Source organism: Scleropages formosus, chromosome 16 (genome assembly GCF_900964775.1).
Source record: "Scleropages formosus chromosome 16, fSclFor1.1, whole genome shotgun sequence".
NCBI lineage: Eukaryota > Metazoa > Chordata > Actinopteri > Osteoglossiformes > Osteoglossidae > Scleropages > Scleropages formosus.
This window is the reverse complement of record NC_041821.1, coordinates 7,309,104-7,330,877: the sequence shown is the minus strand read 5'-3', so window position 1 is coordinate 7,330,877 and position 21,774 is coordinate 7,309,104. Positions and strand designations below refer to the sequence as shown.

At 43.1% G+C, this 21,774-nt stretch overlaps 1 protein-coding gene across 2 annotated transcripts in view; it reads left to right on the top strand.

The window, feature by feature from the left end:
- Nucleotides 1-2,223: 2,223 nt before the first annotated feature.
- Nucleotides 2,224-21,774, top strand: part of lrba (LPS-responsive vesicle trafficking, beach and anchor containing) — a 168,809-nt gene continuing 149,258 nt past the window's right edge. Inside the window, exons 1-6 of one of the 2 annotated variants that reach the window (XM_018735791.2) lie at nucleotides 2,224-2,818; nucleotides 3,032-3,962; nucleotides 18,168-18,399; nucleotides 19,249-19,349; nucleotides 20,791-20,886; nucleotides 21,347-21,468. In XM_018735791.2, coding sequence (XP_018591307.2) covers nucleotides 3,774-3,962; nucleotides 18,168-18,399; nucleotides 19,249-19,349; nucleotides 20,791-20,886; nucleotides 21,347-21,468 — 740 coding nt within the window. In that variant the 5' untranslated portion in view covers nucleotides 2,224-2,818; nucleotides 3,032-3,773. The remainder of the gene's footprint in view (nucleotides 2,819-3,031; nucleotides 3,963-18,167; nucleotides 18,400-19,248; nucleotides 19,350-20,790; nucleotides 20,887-21,346; nucleotides 21,469-21,774) is intronic. The other variant, XM_018735790.2, reaches the window with a different exon arrangement.

Here is a 21,774-nt window from a genome sequence, read left to right as displayed (position 1 = left end):
ATCCACTTCACATCGTACTAAGTATGGTTGTGTATGTGACAAATAAAATTTGAATGAGACATTTTAAAATCCTGACCTCATATCTCAAAAAAAGGTGTTAGGGAAAAATATAATTATAAGGGAACATTATTCCTGTTTACTGTCATGTTCAGCTAAATTTGTGCAGAGCAGCTGCTGTCCGGTACCCAGTATTTCACTTCATTTCTCACCCCCAGGTGAGATCCTTGAACTACTGCTATCTGTCACCCTGAGGTGCACCTGTTCCTTCTGCCAGCATCGAAATTCTGCCCTCATCTCAAACAAGATTCAGTCACCTCAGTGAATTCCATCATTTGTCAGCACAGGGACACCTGACATGTGACACTTGTGACTGCAATGAGGTTCATCTAATTGGGAAAACAAGGCCTCCATGGCATCACTGGTACTTTGTGTCTCAGGTTCTTAACACTTACAGCTGACAGAGGTGACCTGATTACAGACATCTACTTATCCACTTAAATCTCAGCAAATACATATTTTCAACAAATGCAGTCAACTGGTTTATATTTATTCATTTAGCTGACATTTTTGTCCAAAGCAAATTACAGTGTTAAGGTGCTTATAATTACTGATCCATTTATACAGCTTCTTCTCCCATGAGCTTTGAAAACAGTTTATATTTTAAACATGTGCATGTGTATGTGTGAAAAATATATATATCTCAAATTAAAAGCTTTCAGAAGCTCTGTACATATTTCCTGTTATTCAGATGTTTTACATAATGATTTTTGGTTTGTCCAGTATCAGTACAACTTATCTTTGCTATATCTATCCAGCTTTTTGTAGTATTAGCAGGTAGCAAGTAATGCAATGGTTAGTATCTTTACCTTGTAATAGATGTAACTGGACTTGAATTCCTGCTCTTGCACTAGTACCTGTGATCAAGGTACTTATCTTGAATTAATATAGTAAAAATTGCCCACTCATATGAATCATTGTAAGTTGCTTGGTTTACCAACCTAAAACTGTAAGTCACCTTGAACAGAATGAGCTAAATGAATAAATGTGAAGATTGTATATTACAATAACAGATATTTTGCCCTATATGTCATGTACTGCACTTTACATGTTGTTTTTCTGACATTAAACATGAAGGATCATGCACGAAATCACACAGTGCAACATTTTCCTTTGTAAAAACAGGCTACAGTTTCTGTGTGGAGTTTTCCTTTAGTGGAAGCTGTGTGCAGAGGACAAAAACTCAAATTCTAGGTCACTGATACAACAAGACAAGTCATTGTTGTTTCTGGTCGTTTCTGGTTGTTTCTGGTGCAACTTCGGGGTCCCTGCGGATTGCGGTTCCGGCTCCTTGACAACAGCGCCAGGGGCCTCTGTAACCACAACGATGGGTTCACCAGCGGTGAAACTGCCCAAAGAGACTCTGGAAGCTGAGCATTTTGTTTTTGTCTGTCGAGGAACACAGTACACACACCTCCATCGCTGTACACAATTATTTTGCACTTTCAAGTAATAATACATGTATAAAAAATATGTGAATACCTGTAAAGTTATTTGTGGGTATCTGACATTTCGTCAAGTTGCATAAATATCCTCCCCAGAATGGGTCAGTGACTTCAAGGGGCCAGCTGAGCATAACTGTCATGTTGTTTTAATCTCCAGATCTCTGCGTTGCCCAAGGTTGCGTGCATCTGTCCCCGTTACACTGGGTGCACACGGCAATCTGACACAGTGATAATTAATATCCCCGGCATATATCTTACATTTACGCAATCGGACAACTGTGCATTTCATGGGGAATAGTGGAAGACTGCGTCTCCCGTGCATCAAAGTTCCAAGAAGTTATTTCAAGTTGGACATATAATTTGGACATAGTATAGTGGTTAGAGCTGCTGCCTTTGGACCCAAAGGTTGCATGTTTGTATCCCACTTACACCTGGAGTACCTTTGAGTGTGTGAGTGATACTGAGAGAGTGTGTTTCACTGATGTATGGATGAGTGACCCAGTGTAAGTAGTGTATCTAACAGTGTAAGTCACTGCGGTGAATAAGGTGTGTGGGCTGATAACATGACAGAGTTCATCAGAAGTTGCTTTGGAGGAAAGCGTCTGCTAAGTGAATAAATGTAAATGTAAGGTACCTACCCTGAATTGCTCCAGTAAAATTACCCAGGTGTATAAATGGGTAAGTAATTGTAAAGTGCTTTGAAGAAAAGTGTCAGCAAAATAAATAAATGTTAAATGCAGTAGGATACACTGGTCTATATCACCGAGATAAAGGGGAGGACGGGATTTGTGATTTGCCCCATCTAGTGCTTAGAGAAATTTGTAAATATAACTCCATGTTGCTAATACATATTTTTTGCCCCCCAGAGTCCTTACGTCCCGAGTATTTTAAGGAAAGTACTGCTATTTAGCACTTTGATACAACAAACACTCGGACCGGACAATTCTCCATCGCATACGCGCACGTTTTATTTGTTTGCGCGGCACCCACTGTGGAAGACGCGCACACCTGGGGCGCACCTGACCCACCTGGCCCACCTTCGCGCGGCCGTGGCTGCAGCGTCGTGCGCGGTCCCGCCGCTCGCTGTCCAGCGCGCATGCGCCACCCGCTCGAGCCACAGCACCGTCATGGCGGAGGCGAGCGCACGCAGGAGGTGAAGCAGGAAGAGATGTGGTCGAAGGCGGCTCGGACTCGCCGTTCCCCCGCCGCGCTCGCGTGACACCAGCTGTCAGCGGTCGTTTCGTCCCCACCCTCCGCCGCCGCGGACTCGCGCTGCCTTTTCCGGGACGTCTCGCGCTCACACGGCTGCACCTGAGGTGAGAAGCGAGAACCTCCTCACTCAGGTCGGCGGCTCGCGACGGAGACGTGAAAGTCGCCGAGTTTCCAAGTCGCCGTTCAAGTGTCGTCAGAAGAAGAAGAAGAGCGAACAGCAGTAGGGGACGTGACGGCAGCCTAGCGGCTGGGAGAGTTTACCAGCGGACGCGCAGCCCTGTTCTGGTGACGTTAATAACCCCGCTCTTTTTTTGCAGGTTATATATCAAGTTTCACTCTGTGGAAGAGTTGACTTGGAGCGGACGGCTCGCGCTTGCGCTTGCGCGCGCGCTCCCGCTCCCATCTGCACTGGTGGTGAAGACTGGTCTGCTGCAGCAGCAACAGCTCACCTGTGCGGGACTCACGGAGGACTCGCTCGGTCGGTCGGTCCGTCCGCCCACCCAGGTTCCGTGAAGGACTCATCATTAGGACTCGCAGCGCATTCATTCGACGATTCGTACGACGCTTCGCTTCCTTTTCGGCATCGAAGAGACCTACGGCACGAGGCACCGAGCGGAGCGCGCTCTCACCCGGCCGGCGGCACCACCGGGCTCTGAAACTAAAGGACTCTTCTTCCGGCTCTCAGTCTCACTCTCAGTCATCAGAACTCATCATCGAGGTCTCGAACCACGTGCGGAATCCACACAGGAGTTCCAGGGCTTTCATAAAGAGGACCTCTCACACACAGGACTCCTTTGGCGTTCAGAGCATTTTTGATTTGTAGAGGACTCGACCGTCGACGCTCGTGAGTCGTGTCTCGTCTCATTCAAGCAGCAGATTCGTTCAGGACTCATGCTGCTCTTGGGTTAGTCTTGCATTGGGATGACTGTCGCCGGCACGTTCACCTGTAGACCGTCACCCTAAACGGGACAAGTCGGCGATCGGAGCCATCTTCCGGCGATTTCCGCCCCTCGCTCAATAGTTGTCTTACCTTCGGAGGTCACCGGTTCCCCGACAGCCATGGCTAGCGAAGAGGGTCCGGCTCCTGCTGCCGTAGGAGACGAAGGGAAGGAGGGAAGGCCGGGTGTCGTGCCCCTGAATCCCGGGGTCCCCATCAGGGGCATCAAGATGAAGTTTGCTGTCCTGGCTGGCCTGGTGGAGGTCGGTGATGTCTCCAGCCGGGACATCGTGGAGACCGTCTTCAACCTAGTAAGCTGATTAGGGGCTTTAAATAGGCCCGATCGCCGCTGCTTGCGGCATGGCTACTCACACCGGCATTCCAGATGGGATTGCAGTTTAGGAAAGGCGTCAGAGTAATATAATCCTGAAGGTGCTGTGGAAATGGAGATTCTGGTTAGTATCTCTGTGTGTGGATTTATTAACCCGTATGCTCTTAAAATTTAACCGTGTCCCCCTGAAAGGTAAAGTATTAACAGGTGAGCAGTAACACCGTACATTATTTACATTTATTCATTTAGCTGATGCTTTTCTCCAAAGCAACTTACAATGTTAAGGTCACAGTTATTACGTGCTTACAATCATTTACCCATTTATACAGCTGGGTAATTTCTCTGGAGCTATTTCACTAGTGTGGTTATTGAAACATTTATGGAATTTGAAGGTGCCCAAAACCTAGGGTGCATTTTTTCATAGTTAATCATCCAGGAAGTTACAACAGTTTTCAATAAATAGGAGTACGTGTCACACACATCCAAATAGCAAAGCATAGTGCAGATCATATTCAAACTCATTCGGGGACGGGTGGTCGAACCTGTCATTTGTGGTTCCACAGGTTATTCCATAGTAGATTTTCAGGTATTTCCAGGTATGCTTCAAATAACTGTTTAGCAATAGCAAGAAGTGGTGTGGTCAGGTGTGTGTGGGATCTGGGAAGTACTGGGGTGATCATTCAAAAATAAATGCTGGAAAAATTAGCAAACCTCTCGTTATGGTGCTTTCTGAGATAGAACTATAATTCCAGCCTTAATCATCAGACTCTGTGAAAGATAAGTTTAAAAAAAAAAAAAAAAAAAAAAAAAAAGTCTAGGAAACAAGCATGCTCATCTTATTGTAAGGTTTGGAACATTGTAATGCACACAGCTCAGCTGCGAATGACGTTCATTTAGTGACACTTGCTCTCTGCACCCGGAAGTGTATCTTGACTTGTTTGGATAGGTCAGAAAGCAGGAGGGTCCTTTGTGTTGTCAGGAAGTGGATTTGTAGCCAACAAAATGCCACCCAAGTTGTAATGTGAGTGGAGTGGGTTTTTCCTTTAACCGACAGTGCGGTAAAGCCGGTGGGGTGTGTGGCTGTGTGAATGAAACCAAACAGGAAGTGAAACGACCTTATCGTGAACTGACCCCGTAGAGCACCGACTGGTGCTTTGTCACCCCGGTAGCAAAGGTGTGGCTCAAAAGCGTACACTTCCCAGCATGTTGCAGCTGCTGCTGTCACCCACTGGGCAGATGCCCCATCACTGGAAAGATGCCATCGCTTGTAAAACGTCTGTCGAACCTAACGTGTGAAGATGGGCAGAATAGCAAGAAGAACAGGAGGCTGAAATGACTGACTTTCCTCATATATTAACATTAAGCTAACAATTCTGTTTTTTTTCTTTTTGTAACGTCTTTTGAAACACTATCTATCCATTTATTATCAATAAACACTGGTCCAGTGGAGGCTCACGGTGATCTGGAGCTTCTGACACAAGCATGATACATGAGAAAATATGCCCTGGACAGGACACCAGTATTATTCGGAAGTGATTTGACAGTGACTTTATGGCATGTTTTGCCTGACAGTGTTTTTCATCTGCCATCTCTGTATTCAGTAAATTGCATAGCCACCATGGTAAATAACCAAAAAGTGTGATGGTCACCTGACAGGTTTCTCAAAGACAGCTGCAAAGAGGCCACGGTTGTTTTCACTGCATCTATTGTTCATCAGGATTTAGCTTCTTTTTTGTGTATAGTGTGTTTTTTTTTTTTTCTTTTTTTTCCTTTCTGTTACAGTGATGTGTTTCATGCTTTGTGCTCATTCCTCCTGTGGGTTAGTAATCTAATATACAGATCCAAACCTTGTTTGGAGAGGTGGCTCATTTGCATGAGCGTTCCGGGCAACCTACACACTCAGCATTTGGTGGAAGTCAATGTTCCCTTAACGGGCACTTTGAGTAAGTAACCTCACATGCTGTGGGGTGAGGAGTTTTTCCTCAATCGACAAGATGTGGTTAATTGTTCCTGTAGTGTAGGAGAGGAATGGGGAGCAGTTCCATGATAGTTCAGACAAGCAAGTTTTCCTGTATGGAGGGCATTTCTTCTGGTCTCGAGGTCATCGCTGCCATCCCACTCCCTGTAGCAGCAGAGTGAAGTTCCCTGACTGCTGACTTAATTTCCCCAGTAAGAAAGAGAGGAGAAGGAGAGTTTTCCTACCCTTCCTCAGTTGGCAGGTCTTTGGCCAGGGCAGAAAAAAAGCCTTTGTTCACCCAAAGCTGTTGAGGAAATACAAAACCTGTTTCCAGTTTGTGTTTTTTTTTTTAAGGTACTTCCTCATCAAATGGACCCAATTAGTTCAAGCCAGGGCATGGTGCTGCTCCCAGACGGTCATGCCTTCATTTCTGCCTTCTGTGTCCCCATGATGGCTTTTGTTTATAATCATTTGAAATGCCCTGGTAGATTAGCATTGCCTTCCAGGGGTAATGAATATTTTATGTAGTACTCATGCATTCGGTTTCTGCAGTAACTGATAGGTCCGGCAAACTCATGTGATACCATGTTCCTCGTGCTTTCACCACCTCTTGCTTAACTCCAGTAGAGAGACATTACTTTTTAAATTTAAAAATCTTTTTTTTTTTTATAAAGCAGTGTGTATAACACAGCTTTAAAGTGGAACATCCGATACCCGAGTCCCCTTGCTAGACTGATGATGGTGGGTTCCTCTTTCCGTCAGACCCACTTGTCAGGAGAGAAACAAGGTGTTCTTAAGTGGAGCGTTTCTCATGCCTTTAAATAGCATGTTCCTGATGGTTCCTTGCATGGTGTGCGTGCAACTTTCCAGAGGAAAAGACGAGGCTGTCTTTGGTCACATTCTCTCTAATCTGTCACATGAGTCAGACGCTGTCTGCCCCTTTATCTGACAGAATTCCGATGATTTGATCAAGCCTTTATTCACTTTTTATGGAGACTAAAAAAAGCTGCTATCCTTATAATGTCTCAGGGCTGTATTGTTACTGAGTCTGTGGAAGATGGAGGGACAGCAGTGCCCAGAGCTGGTGTGGATGTCCATTGCATTTCACAACAGAAGGGCTGAATCAAACTCTTGATGTTGACAGTGGAATTTGTGAATGCCCATACCTTGTGAAAATGATTCAGTGACTAGTCTAAGGGTTTCATTTGTGATTTGCTGGTGTCTGCTTTCTTTGTAGTGTGCCTTTATTTAGCTGGGATGAGATCAGATGATGCTCCTACAGAGTTTCAGATCTGCCTTTTGCTGACAGACATACCTTAGCAGAGTATACCTGTATCCTTTGGTTGTTGCACATTTCATTAGCCTTAGCTGTCTCATAAACAGACAGAGATGATTTAAAAAAAAAAAAAAAAAAAAACTTTTCTGTTGTCTTGTCTGTTGAGTAGTAAGAGTATTCCAGAAGTGGTTGTCAGTGTTTCACCTCTTGCTCTTCATCTATTCTAGCAACATTGGCATATTGGATTGCCCAAAGTAATTAAGTTTGTTTATTTAATTAATTTAGCTGATATTAATTTAGCTTTTGTCCAGCAGCTCTGGATATGTGTGACTATGTATCACTTTAGGATAAGTACCTTGAATAGCAGAAACAGGGATTCAAAGCCAAGTTCTTTGATTGTAAGGTGACGGGTCTAACCAGTAGACCATCTGTAGCACAAATCACTGTCTTTCGGCACTTATGTACCCCTACTGATCCCTCCCTTTTAAGTGTACTTTAACAAGATATTTATTTGAATCAATATTTGCATGAGGTGGGCACTGACTCTTACAGAAAGTTTAGTTGAACATATATCTCGATTCTTGTGTTTTCAAAAAAAAAAAAAACCACAAATACATATGGGCTCATTGTTTCCACTGGGTACAGTAATCGTGCTCATTGCTTTCCTATGAAACACATCAGTTTGATGTTTGCTCTGATACAGTGGCAACAGAGGCCAGTCCATGGTGAATGTGTGTTTTGGGGATTGCACATCAGATTTTCCCCAGCATCCGTGTTGTTGTCAGTTCAAGGTCAGTGGTCTCCATGTAGGTACCCAAGAATTTATCTGATCTCTCTTGCAGTTGTTCAGTCATGAGTTTTCTGATGGGGGGTTTTGGTTGTCAGAACCAATTTATGTATGGGTGTGTACCACTGAAAAAATAGTATCATGACTGCAAGTGGGTTGAATTGGGCTCTTGTTCCTGGTACTTGGTGGACTCGCAGCATGTGGAGGATTGAATGAGCAAAGCAGATGAGTCCTATCTACAAATCACCTGTAAAGGTTCATTTCCTTTAGATACTTACAGCCATAATGCTTTTTAGTGTTCCAAAATCATCTTCTCTCTTGTCCATGTTGTAATTTAGCAAAGCCAAATAGAAGCACTGTTGAATGTAATGGCATGGTCTGTGGTGACACTAATCTGAGGGGATCAGCATTGTTGTGGTGTTTGAGTGGAGATAATTCATCATTTCTTCCGTAGCTGGCCTACAAGGCATCCATCCACCCACCTGCTTGCCGGGGTGTTTGCTGTGCCCACTCATTTCCTTTTCTGTTCACTTTTGGCTTTGTACTGCGATGTAGCACCCTTGAGTTTGGCTTCCAGCAGACGTTGTGTTGCTCAGGAGGTCCAAAGGTGCAGGATGTTTTTTGCACTCCTTGTGCCCACATTTGAAGAGCATTCCCTTTGACATTGGTGAAGTAACTGGCTGGTGCAATATTCTCATCATTGTCTTTCCATCCTGAATCACAAGAGATGAAGAGCTGAGCTGCTTTGAATCAATGACTTTTTGAGTCTGTAGAGCAAGAGTGAAGTTGCTACACCCTCTTTCTTTTGCTCAGGGAATGGTAGTGCCTTCATGTTTTCTCCGTCAAGCTGCACCAGAGTTGATCAGGTCGACGAGAGGTGTGAGGCTGAGGGTGGTCTGCCTGCACCTGGATGGCTTTACGCAAGTTTTCAATGGCCTATTTCCGACTCCATCTTTTCTGTCCTGAATGATAGCAAATGATGTATGAGTGTGTTGAGTTTTTTTTTTTTTTTTTTTTTGCATGGAATTGGGAATTGTTCCCAAATGAGTCATTCCTCTACAGAGGCCATTAAATATTCCTTATGTCCTTAGGCTGGAACTCTTCATGGTGCAGATCTGCAACTGTAGACCTCTATTCTTCTTAATGGTTTCAGACTGGAACTGCAATGAAATAGTCATTAAGACAGATCTCTTAGCTAGCCTCATCAACAAGAAAAGGTCTCTTGAAATGTGTACTCCAGCAAGGCTTACTGATCTATATATGTGAATGTTTTGTAGTTTCTTTATGAGGTATTTATGTATTAGAATTCATATATGCATTAATCTCAGAATGAGAACTGTGCTGCACTTGACTGAGTTTGTGATGATGACGATAGTGTTAATAGACTGGTAATGGAGAAAAACTACAGTAATTGTGCTGACTGATTATGTGACGGTCTTTTGACGGACCCTTGGGACTGAACCCGCTATTTTCCACATCACGGTATTAATAGTAATGCATGTCTCATGCTGCAATACCTGCACTGGTACTGGTACCCTCCCAGTGCTCCTTGTCTGGATGCTGGCAGAATTCCTTGCACTTCACAGCCAGGATCAAAAGAGATGGGATGTTAAGAGACAGGCTGCGATGCGTGTGAAGTTCATGCGTGGTGCCATTGTGCCTCTAAAGCCAAGTGACACTGAGTTTTGGAGAACTCATTCTGAGCACATCACAAAATGAATGATTTTGCATTAAGCCATGTAAAATAACCATAGCAAAAAGGCCTTTCGTACATTCTGTCTCCCTCCTTTTTACTGGCTGTTTCATGTCGTCTGCAGAGGCACATCAGGACCTTCCCATTTTGTACAGAACACAATAGCATTCTCACTCTAGAAAACCCTCTTTTGTTGGCTGGAAATAAAGATTTAATGTCAATGCGCTTCCGTGAACATTATTGAATGGGTTGGATTTGCTCAGTGAGCGACAGACACATTAGCTTTTTGCAATAGTCTGTCTGTCTGTCTGTCTGTCTGTCTGTCTGTCTGTCTGTCTGTCTGTCTGTCTGTCTGTCTGTCTGTCTGTCTGTCTGTCTGTCTGTCTGTCTGTCTGTCTGTCTGTCTGTCTGTCTGTCTGTCTGTCTGTCTGTCTGTCTGTCTGTCTGTCTGTCTGTCTGTCTGTCTGTCTGTGTGTGTGTGTGTGTGTGTGTGTGTGTGTCTCGGATGCTTGAGAAATATGAGGGTAGTATCAGTGCTGTCTAAGCCACAGGCTTCTAGAAGCCAACTGTTTCTGGGATTCCCCTGTGGAGTTTATACAGAGGCTGCTTCTAGATCAGTCTGTCGGCAGGCTCTTTTTTCTCGGTGGGCTTGGGGGCAGGGTCTGTGGATACCAGCTTGCACCCTGTTGGTCCTGTCTTCTCAGGGGTGGAATGATTTTGTTCTTCCTTGCTTCATGTTTAGGAATTTGTTTGGGTTAACCCTTTCGTAGGGGTGAGACAGATAATTTCTGTGGCTGGTTAAGTTTATCCTTAATCAGTAGTTAAAGGTGAGAGGGGACAAAGGTGTTTCTAGTTAATGTGTTTATCGCTCCCAGTGTGGCTTTATGCTGTCACTCTGAAATGTGAGATCTGATGATGAATGCTTTTCTCTTTTCTTGCACGTCTGACTTCCAGAAAGAAACTCCAATTAAGGTCCAAGGCAATCATTAACAGAAGAATGATTATCATGGCATGACAACAGTCTGCTTTTCTTATTTCCATAAGTGATGAGATGGGGTTGGAAATGGGCAGAGGAATTGGCAAGGGATGAAATGGAGGGGGTAATGTGAAGTCTCTAGAAATCTCTGTGAATACACTTGGTAGACTTTGAAGAGAACCTTTCTCTTTGTCTAGGTTGTATAATCTGATTCTTTATGCCGATTTATGAAGGTTAGTTACTCTTTATCCTGTCGTACATCTGAGTATTTCACAGAGGCAGATTAAGGGGAGTACCTCTAAAGGGTATGATGGCTGTTTCTTGAACTTGTAGCTGAAAGGTTGGAGGTTCATGTTCCTTCACCGCTGCAATTTCTGTGGTGGCGTTTAATCCATCAGTTAACATTTCACGTTCTTGCCAATCTGAGGCCCAACTGCACCCGGGCATTTCTGATTAATAATTCCTCAACCATGCACCAGGCATGCTCGCTGTTGCCGAAATAGACACCGTTCTACCCACTTTTGCCTCTTTCACACTGGTGTGTCCTCCCATGTGCAGTGTCCCCTATGCCTCCCTGTGCTGGGTGGTCTCTCAAGTGCATGTAGTGGCATTTCCTGCCGTCAGAGATGTTGATTACAGTGGCTGCAATCATGGTACAGATCGAAAGGCATTCCAGAGCATTGTCAGGAAACCTTTTCTGCACAGTTGTTCTCAGCTTAATCCATGAAGAACTTAGCCCCTGGTTTTACTTTTTCCATACAAATAGAGAACAGCGATTGCTGGCATCAAAGGCTTGCAATATAACCTAGATACCCTACTGTTCCCTGAAGAAACAGAGACAAAGGCATAATCATACAGGGCAGCGTAGAGAAGACACACCTGGTGCTAGTCGCATGTTGGTATGCCACACTGAACAGAATGCCTCTTTGTGCTAACAAAGCCTGCTATTCTTTCACGCCTGCCCCTATTTTTTTTACTGAGTGGCATTGTGGTGGTGTTTTTTCCCCAGCTCCGATAATCGCTGCTTCCTGATTTTTCAACAGAACTGAGTTAGGCACAGCGCAGCATTTTGGAAGAAGCGAGGGAAAGGGGAAGATTCCTCGAAATACTTTGAAAGAAGAGCCACATTTGGAATGGGAAAACGGTGGTAAATGGAGGAGTCCTGGTGTCATTCTTGTCTGTGTGAACTTCTGAATGATGGTGTTTCCTGACACTTCTCCAGTTTTCTTCCTGCTTCTGAAAGGAGGAGGTTCAAACCCTGGAACCCAGTTCCTGCTCTATGGCCAGAAGTGATGGTCTCTGTTTTACAGGATCTTTCGCTCTCTCCGGGGATGCGTGGTTGAATACTGTGACTGTGCTTCAGTCAAATACTGGGTGGTCAATAATGGCCACATAGTTGACCCTGGTATTTCCTACCTTACAGCAGACAGAGTGGTGTAGTGACACAGCAGGTAGCACTGGTGCATCACACCTTCTGTGCTGTGCATTCAGATGAGGGTTTGAATCTGAGTCAGTTTGTGTGGACTTTGCATTTTCCCATAGTGTTTGTGTGGATTTGCTCTGGATGCTTCGGTTTTCCCTTCCACAGTCCAAAGACACTTGCAGAAGAATACCCAATCCTACCTTCTAAACTGCAGCAGTGGTCACAACTTAGTGGCACTTACCCTTCCCTACAGTAGAGGGAACTGGGCTGTACAGAACTATGGTGAAAATGTTTTTTAGGCATTTGAATACTTAGCATCTGAGTTTATCGTTATCGAGTTAATACTTAGGATTTTAGAGTTTCTAAAATGCAGGCTTGAAGTAACAGTTGTACATCTTTGTATACCCCACTAGGTTTGAGGTACAAGTACCAGTGAAGGTGATCTCTAGAGCTAGACAATTTGTGTGTAGGACAAACCGAATATAAAAGTTAAAACAAAGCAACCCAAAGTATTCGGTATATCTGGGAGATGCTGCAGAGAGCTGGAAGACATGTCTGACGATTTCCTGATCGAACTTGTTAACTGAGTACCTCATTGGGCGGAAACTGACTTCCAGCAAATGTACTCAAGCTTTTCACTTCTGCTGTATGTAATGAAAATGTTGTATGCATGTGGTATATACTGTATGTAGTTCTGTAGACTTGTATATTTCCTTTACAAGGTTTTGGCAGATAATCGGGCTTTCAATACTACTAGGTAACTGAAAATATCCATTTCTGTTAACATTGCATGAAAGGATACTATTAAATGTCCAGGATTACTCATACTTCAGTGATGACTATTGAACTGGCTACATTTGAAAGCAGTTTATTTTAGTCAGTAAATGAGTTCTTTCCATTTTGTGCGAATTACCAATTAAAATTTGTAGAATTAACTTGTTATATTATCCAGACAAACTCATTTTAGCTCTGAGTCCGTTGTATAATGAGACTGGGGAGAAAGTGTTGCTGTTGGTGTGTCAGTTAACATGACCCCCAAAGCTGGGTGTTTTTCTGTCATTGTATTTTAAATGCATTTCATGACTTTTGAAATGTTTTTATGAAATTATTGTTTTAGTAGAGACTCACTTGAAGTTGGTGAGGTTTTTGTGAAGGATAATTATCACAGAATATGGGAGTACCGTATTTCAAGTACATTAGAACCATTTTTGCATAATGTCATTGTATTTTTGGGAAATTTTGAGAGCTTAAAATGGGTCAAAATGTTAAAATGGTTTGTAATTATCATATAGATTTCCTTGGCAACTTTTCTGAGCACAGTGATTTCTAAGGAGGTAGATCCAGAAAAGTGAACATTTACCCCAAGTGTTCATGGTAATTCCCAAGGATGATCGTCCTGGTGGGGTGTAAGAATGACGCATGCTTCCTTTCACACATGTACAAGGCGTTAAGCGCTCTTGCATCCTTGTTATCCCACTTATTGGTCCTTCCTTGCTGTATGGGGGCAGAAGTTTCTCAGCTCACTTCTCTCCTCCCAGCATGGAGGATTCCAATGATACCGCCTTCTGAAAAGCATTACCTCTGTTTACGTCAGCTGCTTTTCTCTTTCTCTTTGATGTGTATATATGTGTGTCCATTTCACTCCTTTAGAGTCAGTGTTAGCTGGTGGATCACCACCAGACAACAAATTTAACTGCAGCCTAGAACCTCATTTTTCTTTCAAAAACACAAACGAGGGATGGCAATTCTTACAAGAACTTATGCTTTAGGAGGAAATTATTCCTTTTACCTTATGTTGTGTGTTAAAACTGAGTTGCATTTTATGATAAACTGCCATACTACTTTTGAACTGATTAGTTACGTCAAAGTTTATAATGGAAATCAAAATACACATAGTTACCGATTAAGAGATATATGAATTTAGCTTGTTTATGCAGCTTAGCCTGATTTCTCCCATGGTGAAGACAATGGCAGGAAGAGCGACTGTTTTCAGTGTCTGGCAAAGAACGACCTGCAGAAGGGACACTGAGGACAGCTGTGGGATGGCACTGAGCAGACTCAAAGGACTCTGGGTGCAGTATAAAGCTGTCTAAACAATGAGTCTGTCAGTATGGATAGACAGGCACATTTAAATACTCCATGGACTCCATTGACTCTACAGTTTATTTACAATTGATGAGATGGCTCTGTGAAGGAGGAAAGTACCGGATTTGAGACCAGGCTTTTGGCCATGGCGCGTGCAGGTGTATCAAGCCAGCAGACATGCGACACACACTTAGGAAAAGGATATAGATTTTCCTGCAGGTGGAATATTTAGGTGATACACATGTAATATTCATTGCTGACCTGAATGGGTCACCTTGAGGAATAGGCAGCTGCTGTTTCCTCTCTTATTTAGAAAACTGTGCCTTTTGTAATAGGATACACAATTTATGCTCTCTGTGGAGGATGTCTGTCTTCAGAGCTTGCCTGCAAGTGTCCACTTATCACATGATAGATAGACCGGCTTCCGACTGGGCAGAATGCAAGAATTAAACATAGAAAATGACTTCAGAAACTGGCCCAGAGCCCAGAATTTCATTAGAGGTTTCCCTACATATGAGGGATTCAAAAAGTGTTCACTTGCCAAGCTAATTGGGTTTCCATTATGATAGTGAAGGATAGCAGATGAGCATTTAATAACACACACACACACCATCACTTCAGAAGAGGAGGGGAAGTCCAACCGTGTGACTGGTGAGCAGAACTCACACTGGTGGGGTTATTTAGCCCTGCCACTTTGGAGAACCAGGTAGTTCATTAGATATGAGCTTTGATGTATGAACTAATAGTACTGCATTGGATGCTGCTTTTGTCATCCATAGCCTGGACTTTATGACCTCTGGTTAGCAGTTCCCATCTGTGACGGGTGGCCTGAGCAGTGATGCTTTAGTCATGTCCCAGGCCATCTGCATGCAGCTCCCCATTCCCCCAACTTGCTCCAGTGGACTCATTCCTCTCATGTGGGGGAACAGAAGCCTTATTTGTCTAATCTGTTGGGCTGGAGCTCAGCCCTTATTAATTTAGTGTCCTCAGGGTGTGCCAGCGGGTTTGCTTCTCCTCTAAGTGATCCGATAACACAGAACAAAGAGCTTGAGGGGGGCATCGGGTTGGTTTAATGGCGACTCTGACGTGAGATAGCCCACGTGACACTTGGTTTGTGGTTACAGTGTTGTTCCTCCGTTTTCAGAAAATATTTTGGGCTGCCGTGCTTTAGCTTCATTTATGGAGTAATTCATGGTTCTGAAAGAAAAACAGCGGAGGTGTTAACCATCAGGGCTTGTTGAAGATGAAAACACCTGAACCTTTGCAGAGTTTTCCTGACTTTGTGTAATTCCCTCAAAGGAAATCGGTGAAGCATCACCTGTATAGTGTTCAGAGCAGTTCAGAACGTAAAAAAATGGTTTGTGTTTTCCCCTCCTAATGTTTGCCACCTGCTGTTGTCAGGAGAGCTCTCAACAGAAGCAGTGTCTGAGAACCATGATGCTGGGTGAATCTTTGTGTACGCTACAAAGAGGGAAGCAAATGCCTCTTATTTGCAGATTTTACTGAAAAATGATGAGCAGTTTTGCAGGACTGGGATGTAGTAGTACTAGTTGAAGCTCATAAATTTGTACTAGTCCAAGTTCACAACTGTGACTTATGTCTCTATTTAAATTTTCAGATTACCCCAACAGATTTGGTGGCTTTCCATAATTTAGTATCAAAATACGTTATTCAGAAGTTATTATTTTTAATTTAGCTGACTCCTTTGTCCAGGGAGTCTTCCAGTTGTAATCAGCTTTGCAGTTATTTACCCATTTATATAGGATGGTGTTTTACATTGTCAATTCAAGGTAAGTACATTGATCAAAAGGTACTACAAGCAGGGATCAGGAATAGGGTTTGAACTGGCGCCATCAGATTGAAAATATTGATTAGTTTTGCTGTTTTGATACATTGAGCTCTGTTAGAAATTTGTGCTCTTCTGTTAGATTTTTGTTGTTTTAACTGGTCTGTTTTTGTCAATTTTCATCATGACTTTTTTTTTTTTTTTTTAAATTAATGCTAATCCAGAAGATGGCTGTAAAATGTGAGTTCAGTTTTTCTCTGGGTCAAAAAGTATAAAACGTTGACTTCAAATTTGTAATATAATTAAGATTATTCCACATCTGATGTTTAATCTAATTTGAAAAGGGTGAAGTTGCAGATATACTTGTTCTTTATGAGGTGTAAGATGGAAGGAAAGTCATCTGCTGGAACCTCATTAAAGTCTCCACACATTAACATGAGTGGACATTCCAGAATGGTCATGTTCTTATGCTGCATAAAGTCTTGTCAACAACTGTATTCAGATGGAGGGTCTTTGCTGTCAGATAAATAACATGTATGTCTGATGGAAGCAGAAAGAGCAAATGTGCAGCTTTTGTTATTTACTTCCCAAAGTTGTTCACGTGCATTGCCCCATTTGTCAGCTGTATTTCCGACTTTGCACTTTGCCCCCCTGGTGACTGTGATGGGTCTGTGACTTTAACAGGGTGACAGAGCTATGAATCTCCGAGGCCTTCACCAGAAATATACGTGATGGGATGTTTTGTGCGCTTGCTTGCGGTTTATGAATTCTCACTGGATGCAGTTGAAAAACTAACCTGAATCATTCCTGCTGTTAGAAACATCCTTTCCTGTACCTGTATGTGTATTTGTAATGCACTGCGGCTGCTCTTTAATGAAAATATTGCTAGCACTTTGTAATGGGATACTTTTGACAAGAAACGGCGAAGGATTTATTTGGTTTGAAGCTTCTGCCTGCACAGTCTGTGCAGCCTTTCTGATGGGCAGTGACCACAATCTTTTTTTGCGTTTTACTTTGCCGCTTTGGTACCAGTATAATTCAGAAGGAATTTTGCCTTTACAACTCTTCAGGTTCAGTCATGTAAATGACACCAACACTATTAAACAGTGATAAACCTTGATATTTTGTTGGGTTTGTTGTTTATTTGCAGCCACTAATGACAATGTTGTGCAATTACCCACCCACTCCTGACGACGGCCCCTGTAAGAAAAATAACAAGCCCATATGTTACGCACATGAAAGACTTGGCAGTGATAAAAAGGAAAAAAGTGTCTGTACATTAAAATTTGTGAAAAGCTTACTTGTGGTAGTATTTGAAATAGATTATTTTTTTTCAAATCGTGATGCATGAAAGCACTTGTGGTTCACAGCTCCTGGGCTGTTGGTTTGAATGTGGGCTCAAATCCGTATCAGTTTGTGTGGAGTTTGCACGGTTTGCCCCTTTTGTGTGTCTCCCTGCTGCTCTGCTTTCCTCCTACAGTTCAAAGATGCGTGTTTGAGGTGAATTTGTGACTGCCCATGTTCTGTGAGTGAATGGCTGTGTGTGGTTTCTTTACAATGGATGATGATTCAGCCCAGGGTGTACACTGTGTTGTACCCTCAGTTTTTGGGATGGACTCCAGAACGCTGCATTGAGCAGGTGGGTCACTGATAATTTATTATTTTATTTTAAAATGGCTAAAATAGATTTAATGGCACTTATAAACAATTTCCTGTATTTACCATAGTAAACTCGTGCCTGGGAAATTCAAGGATTCTTGGAGTTGATGGGTCAGCTCTATTCATTTCAGCTGTGAGATTGTAGCCTCCAGAGTTTTTCACTTGTTTGTTTCCAGATGAGAATGTTGAGTGAGTGTAATGTTGCCACATGGTAGGTATGAGAAGGTGAGGGGTCAGCCCATTAACAGAAGCAGATCTTTAAAAATCCCTTTGTGGTTTGTTGGTTTGGTTGTGCTGATAAACTGGTGGTAAGGCAGTCAGGGTGGTTCTTTCATCCCTTCCTTTTGTTTGCACAGTAAATCACAAGCCGATCTCTTTCGGTTCCTTTTTTTTTGACTCTACCTTTGTTTATTGCAGGTTTAGGAAAAATTGGTGTGTGCAGTGGATGTGCGCGCATGTGCGTATTGTGCAAGTTGAGAAGGTGTAGCCACATTCAGGGCTAATCGTAACTCAAAGATCCCTTGTTCTCTTCCCCTCTTCCAGTTGGTAGGTGGCCAATTTGACTTGGAGATGAACTTCATCATCCAGGAGGTGGAGAGTGTGAGCTGCATGGTGGAGTTGCTGGACCAGTGTGAACCCACCTGCCAGGCTGAGGTGTGGAGCATCTTCACGGCCATCCTAAAGAAGAGCATCCGCAACTTACAGGCCTGCACGGAAATGGGTCTGATCGAGCATGTGCTGGCGCGCATTGACAAGGTGGACAGCATGATTGCTGGTGGGTTGGCCTCTACATGCCTTTTTCCTGTCTCCTGTCTCCCCCCCACCCTATTGTTGTTAGCATCTCCAACACACCCAGCAAGTCTGTGTTGATGATCCATCCATTGTTCATTGACACTGTCACTGACAATCGACTCTCCTTTCTTCACATTAGATATGATATATGGCTGTGAAAAATGGCTATTGACCGCTGAAGTCGACATTAAGAAAATTGAGCATCCTCTGGGGCTCAGCTGAGGAGAGCCTCTTCTGTGGCCTGGCTTCTACCTCCGCCGCCTCTGCTGAAAGCTCATGTTTGATCGTGTCACGCACCCGGTTGCCTGGGGCTTCTGGGGTTGGAAGGGGGGTCTAAGGGGGAGCGTTTCTCGAGTGCCTAAATAGAAATCGTTGATTGAATCAGCCTTAGCTGCCTTATCGGGAGCTCTGTGAAGCACAGCCGCTGGCGTGGGCTGAGGATTGAGGCAGTGCACGCTCTACTGCCTAAATAACACAATTGATGGCCATGAATGCTGCCAATTGTACTCTGTGTAAACAGCCCCCCTTCACAAAAAAGTCTGGCAAACCCAAAGACATCGATCCGTATGTCTGTGTAATGCCTAAAACACTGGTTTTTTTTCCTAAAAAGGCACTGAAAAGTTGAGCATGTTCTGTGAAATTCTTGTGCTCCAGGTAACCCCAGTTTATTCACCTATCTGACTAAAGCTGGAATGGAGAACGACGACTTTGGCACTCAAGTTCCCAGTGTCCTTCCTCTGAAAATGGAGAGTGGGGGTTACTGAGCTCAACACCCCTTCCCCATTTGAAACTAAATGGTATCTGCTGTGTCTGTTTTTCCTTCTGGTTGCAGATCTGATGGTTGACATGTTGGGTGTACTAGCCAGCTACAGCATAACGGTGAAGGAGCTCAAGGTGTTCTTCAGTAAACTGCAGGGAGAGCATGGGCAATGGGTATGTCCATCCACCTCTTACAGGGACAACCACAAAGGGTGTACCTACTTACTTGGTCTCAAAAACCATTTTAGTATTTGTCTTTTAACAGCATGTTAATTTCGTAATGCCAGGTACCTGACAATTATTTTATGAAATGCCTGACTCTGGATTTTCTTTTGAATGTAACAGTTGGCTGTGCGCAAGGAGAGTGTGAAGTGAAGGATAATGGGGATGTTCTGAGCAGGAGCGGGGGGGAATGACGACAGACAGATGTTTACTTTCTTGTCAAGTGCACCGACCTTTTTACACTGCATCTTCCAGTTACCTATTAACTGGAGACACAAATGTTATGAAAAATATTGGGTTTAATATTTAAATATTGTGTGTGTGTGTGTGTGTGTGTGTGTGTTGGTGTTAGAAATGAGCAGAAAAAATACCGCAATAAAAGGGAGTACAGACACCTCTCAACTTATGCAAGTAGACCGTTCTTCAACCTCTTACATAAGTGGAAATTTACGTATGTCGGATTCCCCTTTTTCCTCTGTTAGAGCCAAGCCTTCTCATTTCCTTCGCATTTGTTGCAAACACTGGTATTAAAATTACATAATATAATTCTCTAGTAAATGTCAGACATATTAAATACTGTAATAAAACATAGGCCTAGTCATTTAAATTTTTACATTTCTATAAAGCATAAATTTAATTTAAAAAAAAAAATAGACTACGGCATATGGTATGTGTACTGTATTGTACTGTGTGTGCTTACCTTATATCTAGTAGTATGCTGGAACACAAGGGGCTGCTGTTGTGTGCGCATACACAAATTTATAATTTTTCCATCTCAGTTATTGGACCTTGACGTTCTTCGTTCTTGTTTTCATGCTAGTTGTTCCTTTCACGTGCTTCTTTATACATGCAGCATCCTTCACTATTGTTGTCACAGTCGATACGGCTAAACGTTGTCCTTGTCCTATAGACGATAATATTCGTCCGCCTTCATACTTCCTTATTATGTTTAATTTCATCTCCAAATCAATTGGTGTACACTTGCAAGACGGTTCTTGTTTTTCTTCAAGCACGTTTACCACCAGGCATTGTAAATAATGAAAAGGGTAGAAAATCTGCAAAAAATGAACTAGACTAAAGAGAGGAAATGCGTTCACGGCTCAAAACACGCGATAACTGGGAAGATGCAGCTTCCTGCCTTGTCTGGTTATGCCGACTTGCATGTAATGTATTTCAGATGTTTTGTGTAAAATGAAATCGGTATCCGTAAATAATGTGTACGCTGGAATTTTTTGCATAAATCCGGATTTACGTAAGTAGAGGTTTGTCTGTATTTAGAGTATGAAATGCTTCATTGCATCTTTCTGTGTGAACATTTGTGTCTATGCCTACATGCCACTATGTGTCTGCAAACACACGTGTTTGTGTTAAGAGCTGTGTGCTGTGTCTTCAGCCCCCCCATGCTGTGAAGCTGCTCTCAGTTCTGAAGTCCATGGCCCACCGCAGTGGTCCGGACTCTTTCTTCAGCTTCCCAGGGAAAAGTGCAGCGGTGAGTTGGTGTTGGCCTGGGTGGGCATGGTCTGTCCTACAGACTGCCTTATCATCCAAATCAACTGTATATTTTTTTTGTTTTACAAAGGGCTTTTAAAGAGAGTCATTGTGGTCAAAGGAGGTGAAGAGACTTTAAAGGGGATGCTAGTGAGATACTATGTGTCTTGTTAGTCTGGATTTTTACACTTTAGCCCTTCATCTAACTGTTAGGAAAAATATTAACATTGACTGCAAATCATTTCAACTGGAATCAGGAACAATTTAAAAAAAAAAATACAATTTTTCATTTCAAGGGGAACTAGAAGTAGCTTGTTTTATGAATGTACAGTATGGAACATGTCAGCCAGCAAAAGTCATATGACTCCCTGAATAAAGAACATATGCTATATGTGTGGTTCCTCTTCCTGTCAGTTGAGGGACATTCTTATTCTCTGTATAAGTGTGTGTTTTTCCCACAGGCCATTGCTCTGCCCCCCATTGCCAAGTGGCCTTATCAGAATGGCTTCACCTTCCATACCTGGCTAAGGATGGACCCCATTAATAACATCAACGTTGACAAAGATAAGCCTTACTTGTACTGGTAAGCAATGGGTGGAAAAGAGGATGGCATGTTAAGAGCGGTCATATGACTGAAGGACTTGGGCCCCTGATGATTTTTGGGTCATACTATACGGTGGATTTCCAAACCCAGATCTCTAAGAAGGACTGGTGAGACCTGGCTTTCTGTTTACAGTGGTGCTTTCTGACACGAAACTGTCAAAATGCTAGGTGTGGAGCCCTGTGAGGCATGATGCTTGGTTTCCCTAACAGCACCCAGAAAGAAAGACCTGCAGCCACCACAACGATTTCCACACCCTGCTCTCTCGGGGCAGGAAATCAAGGCCTT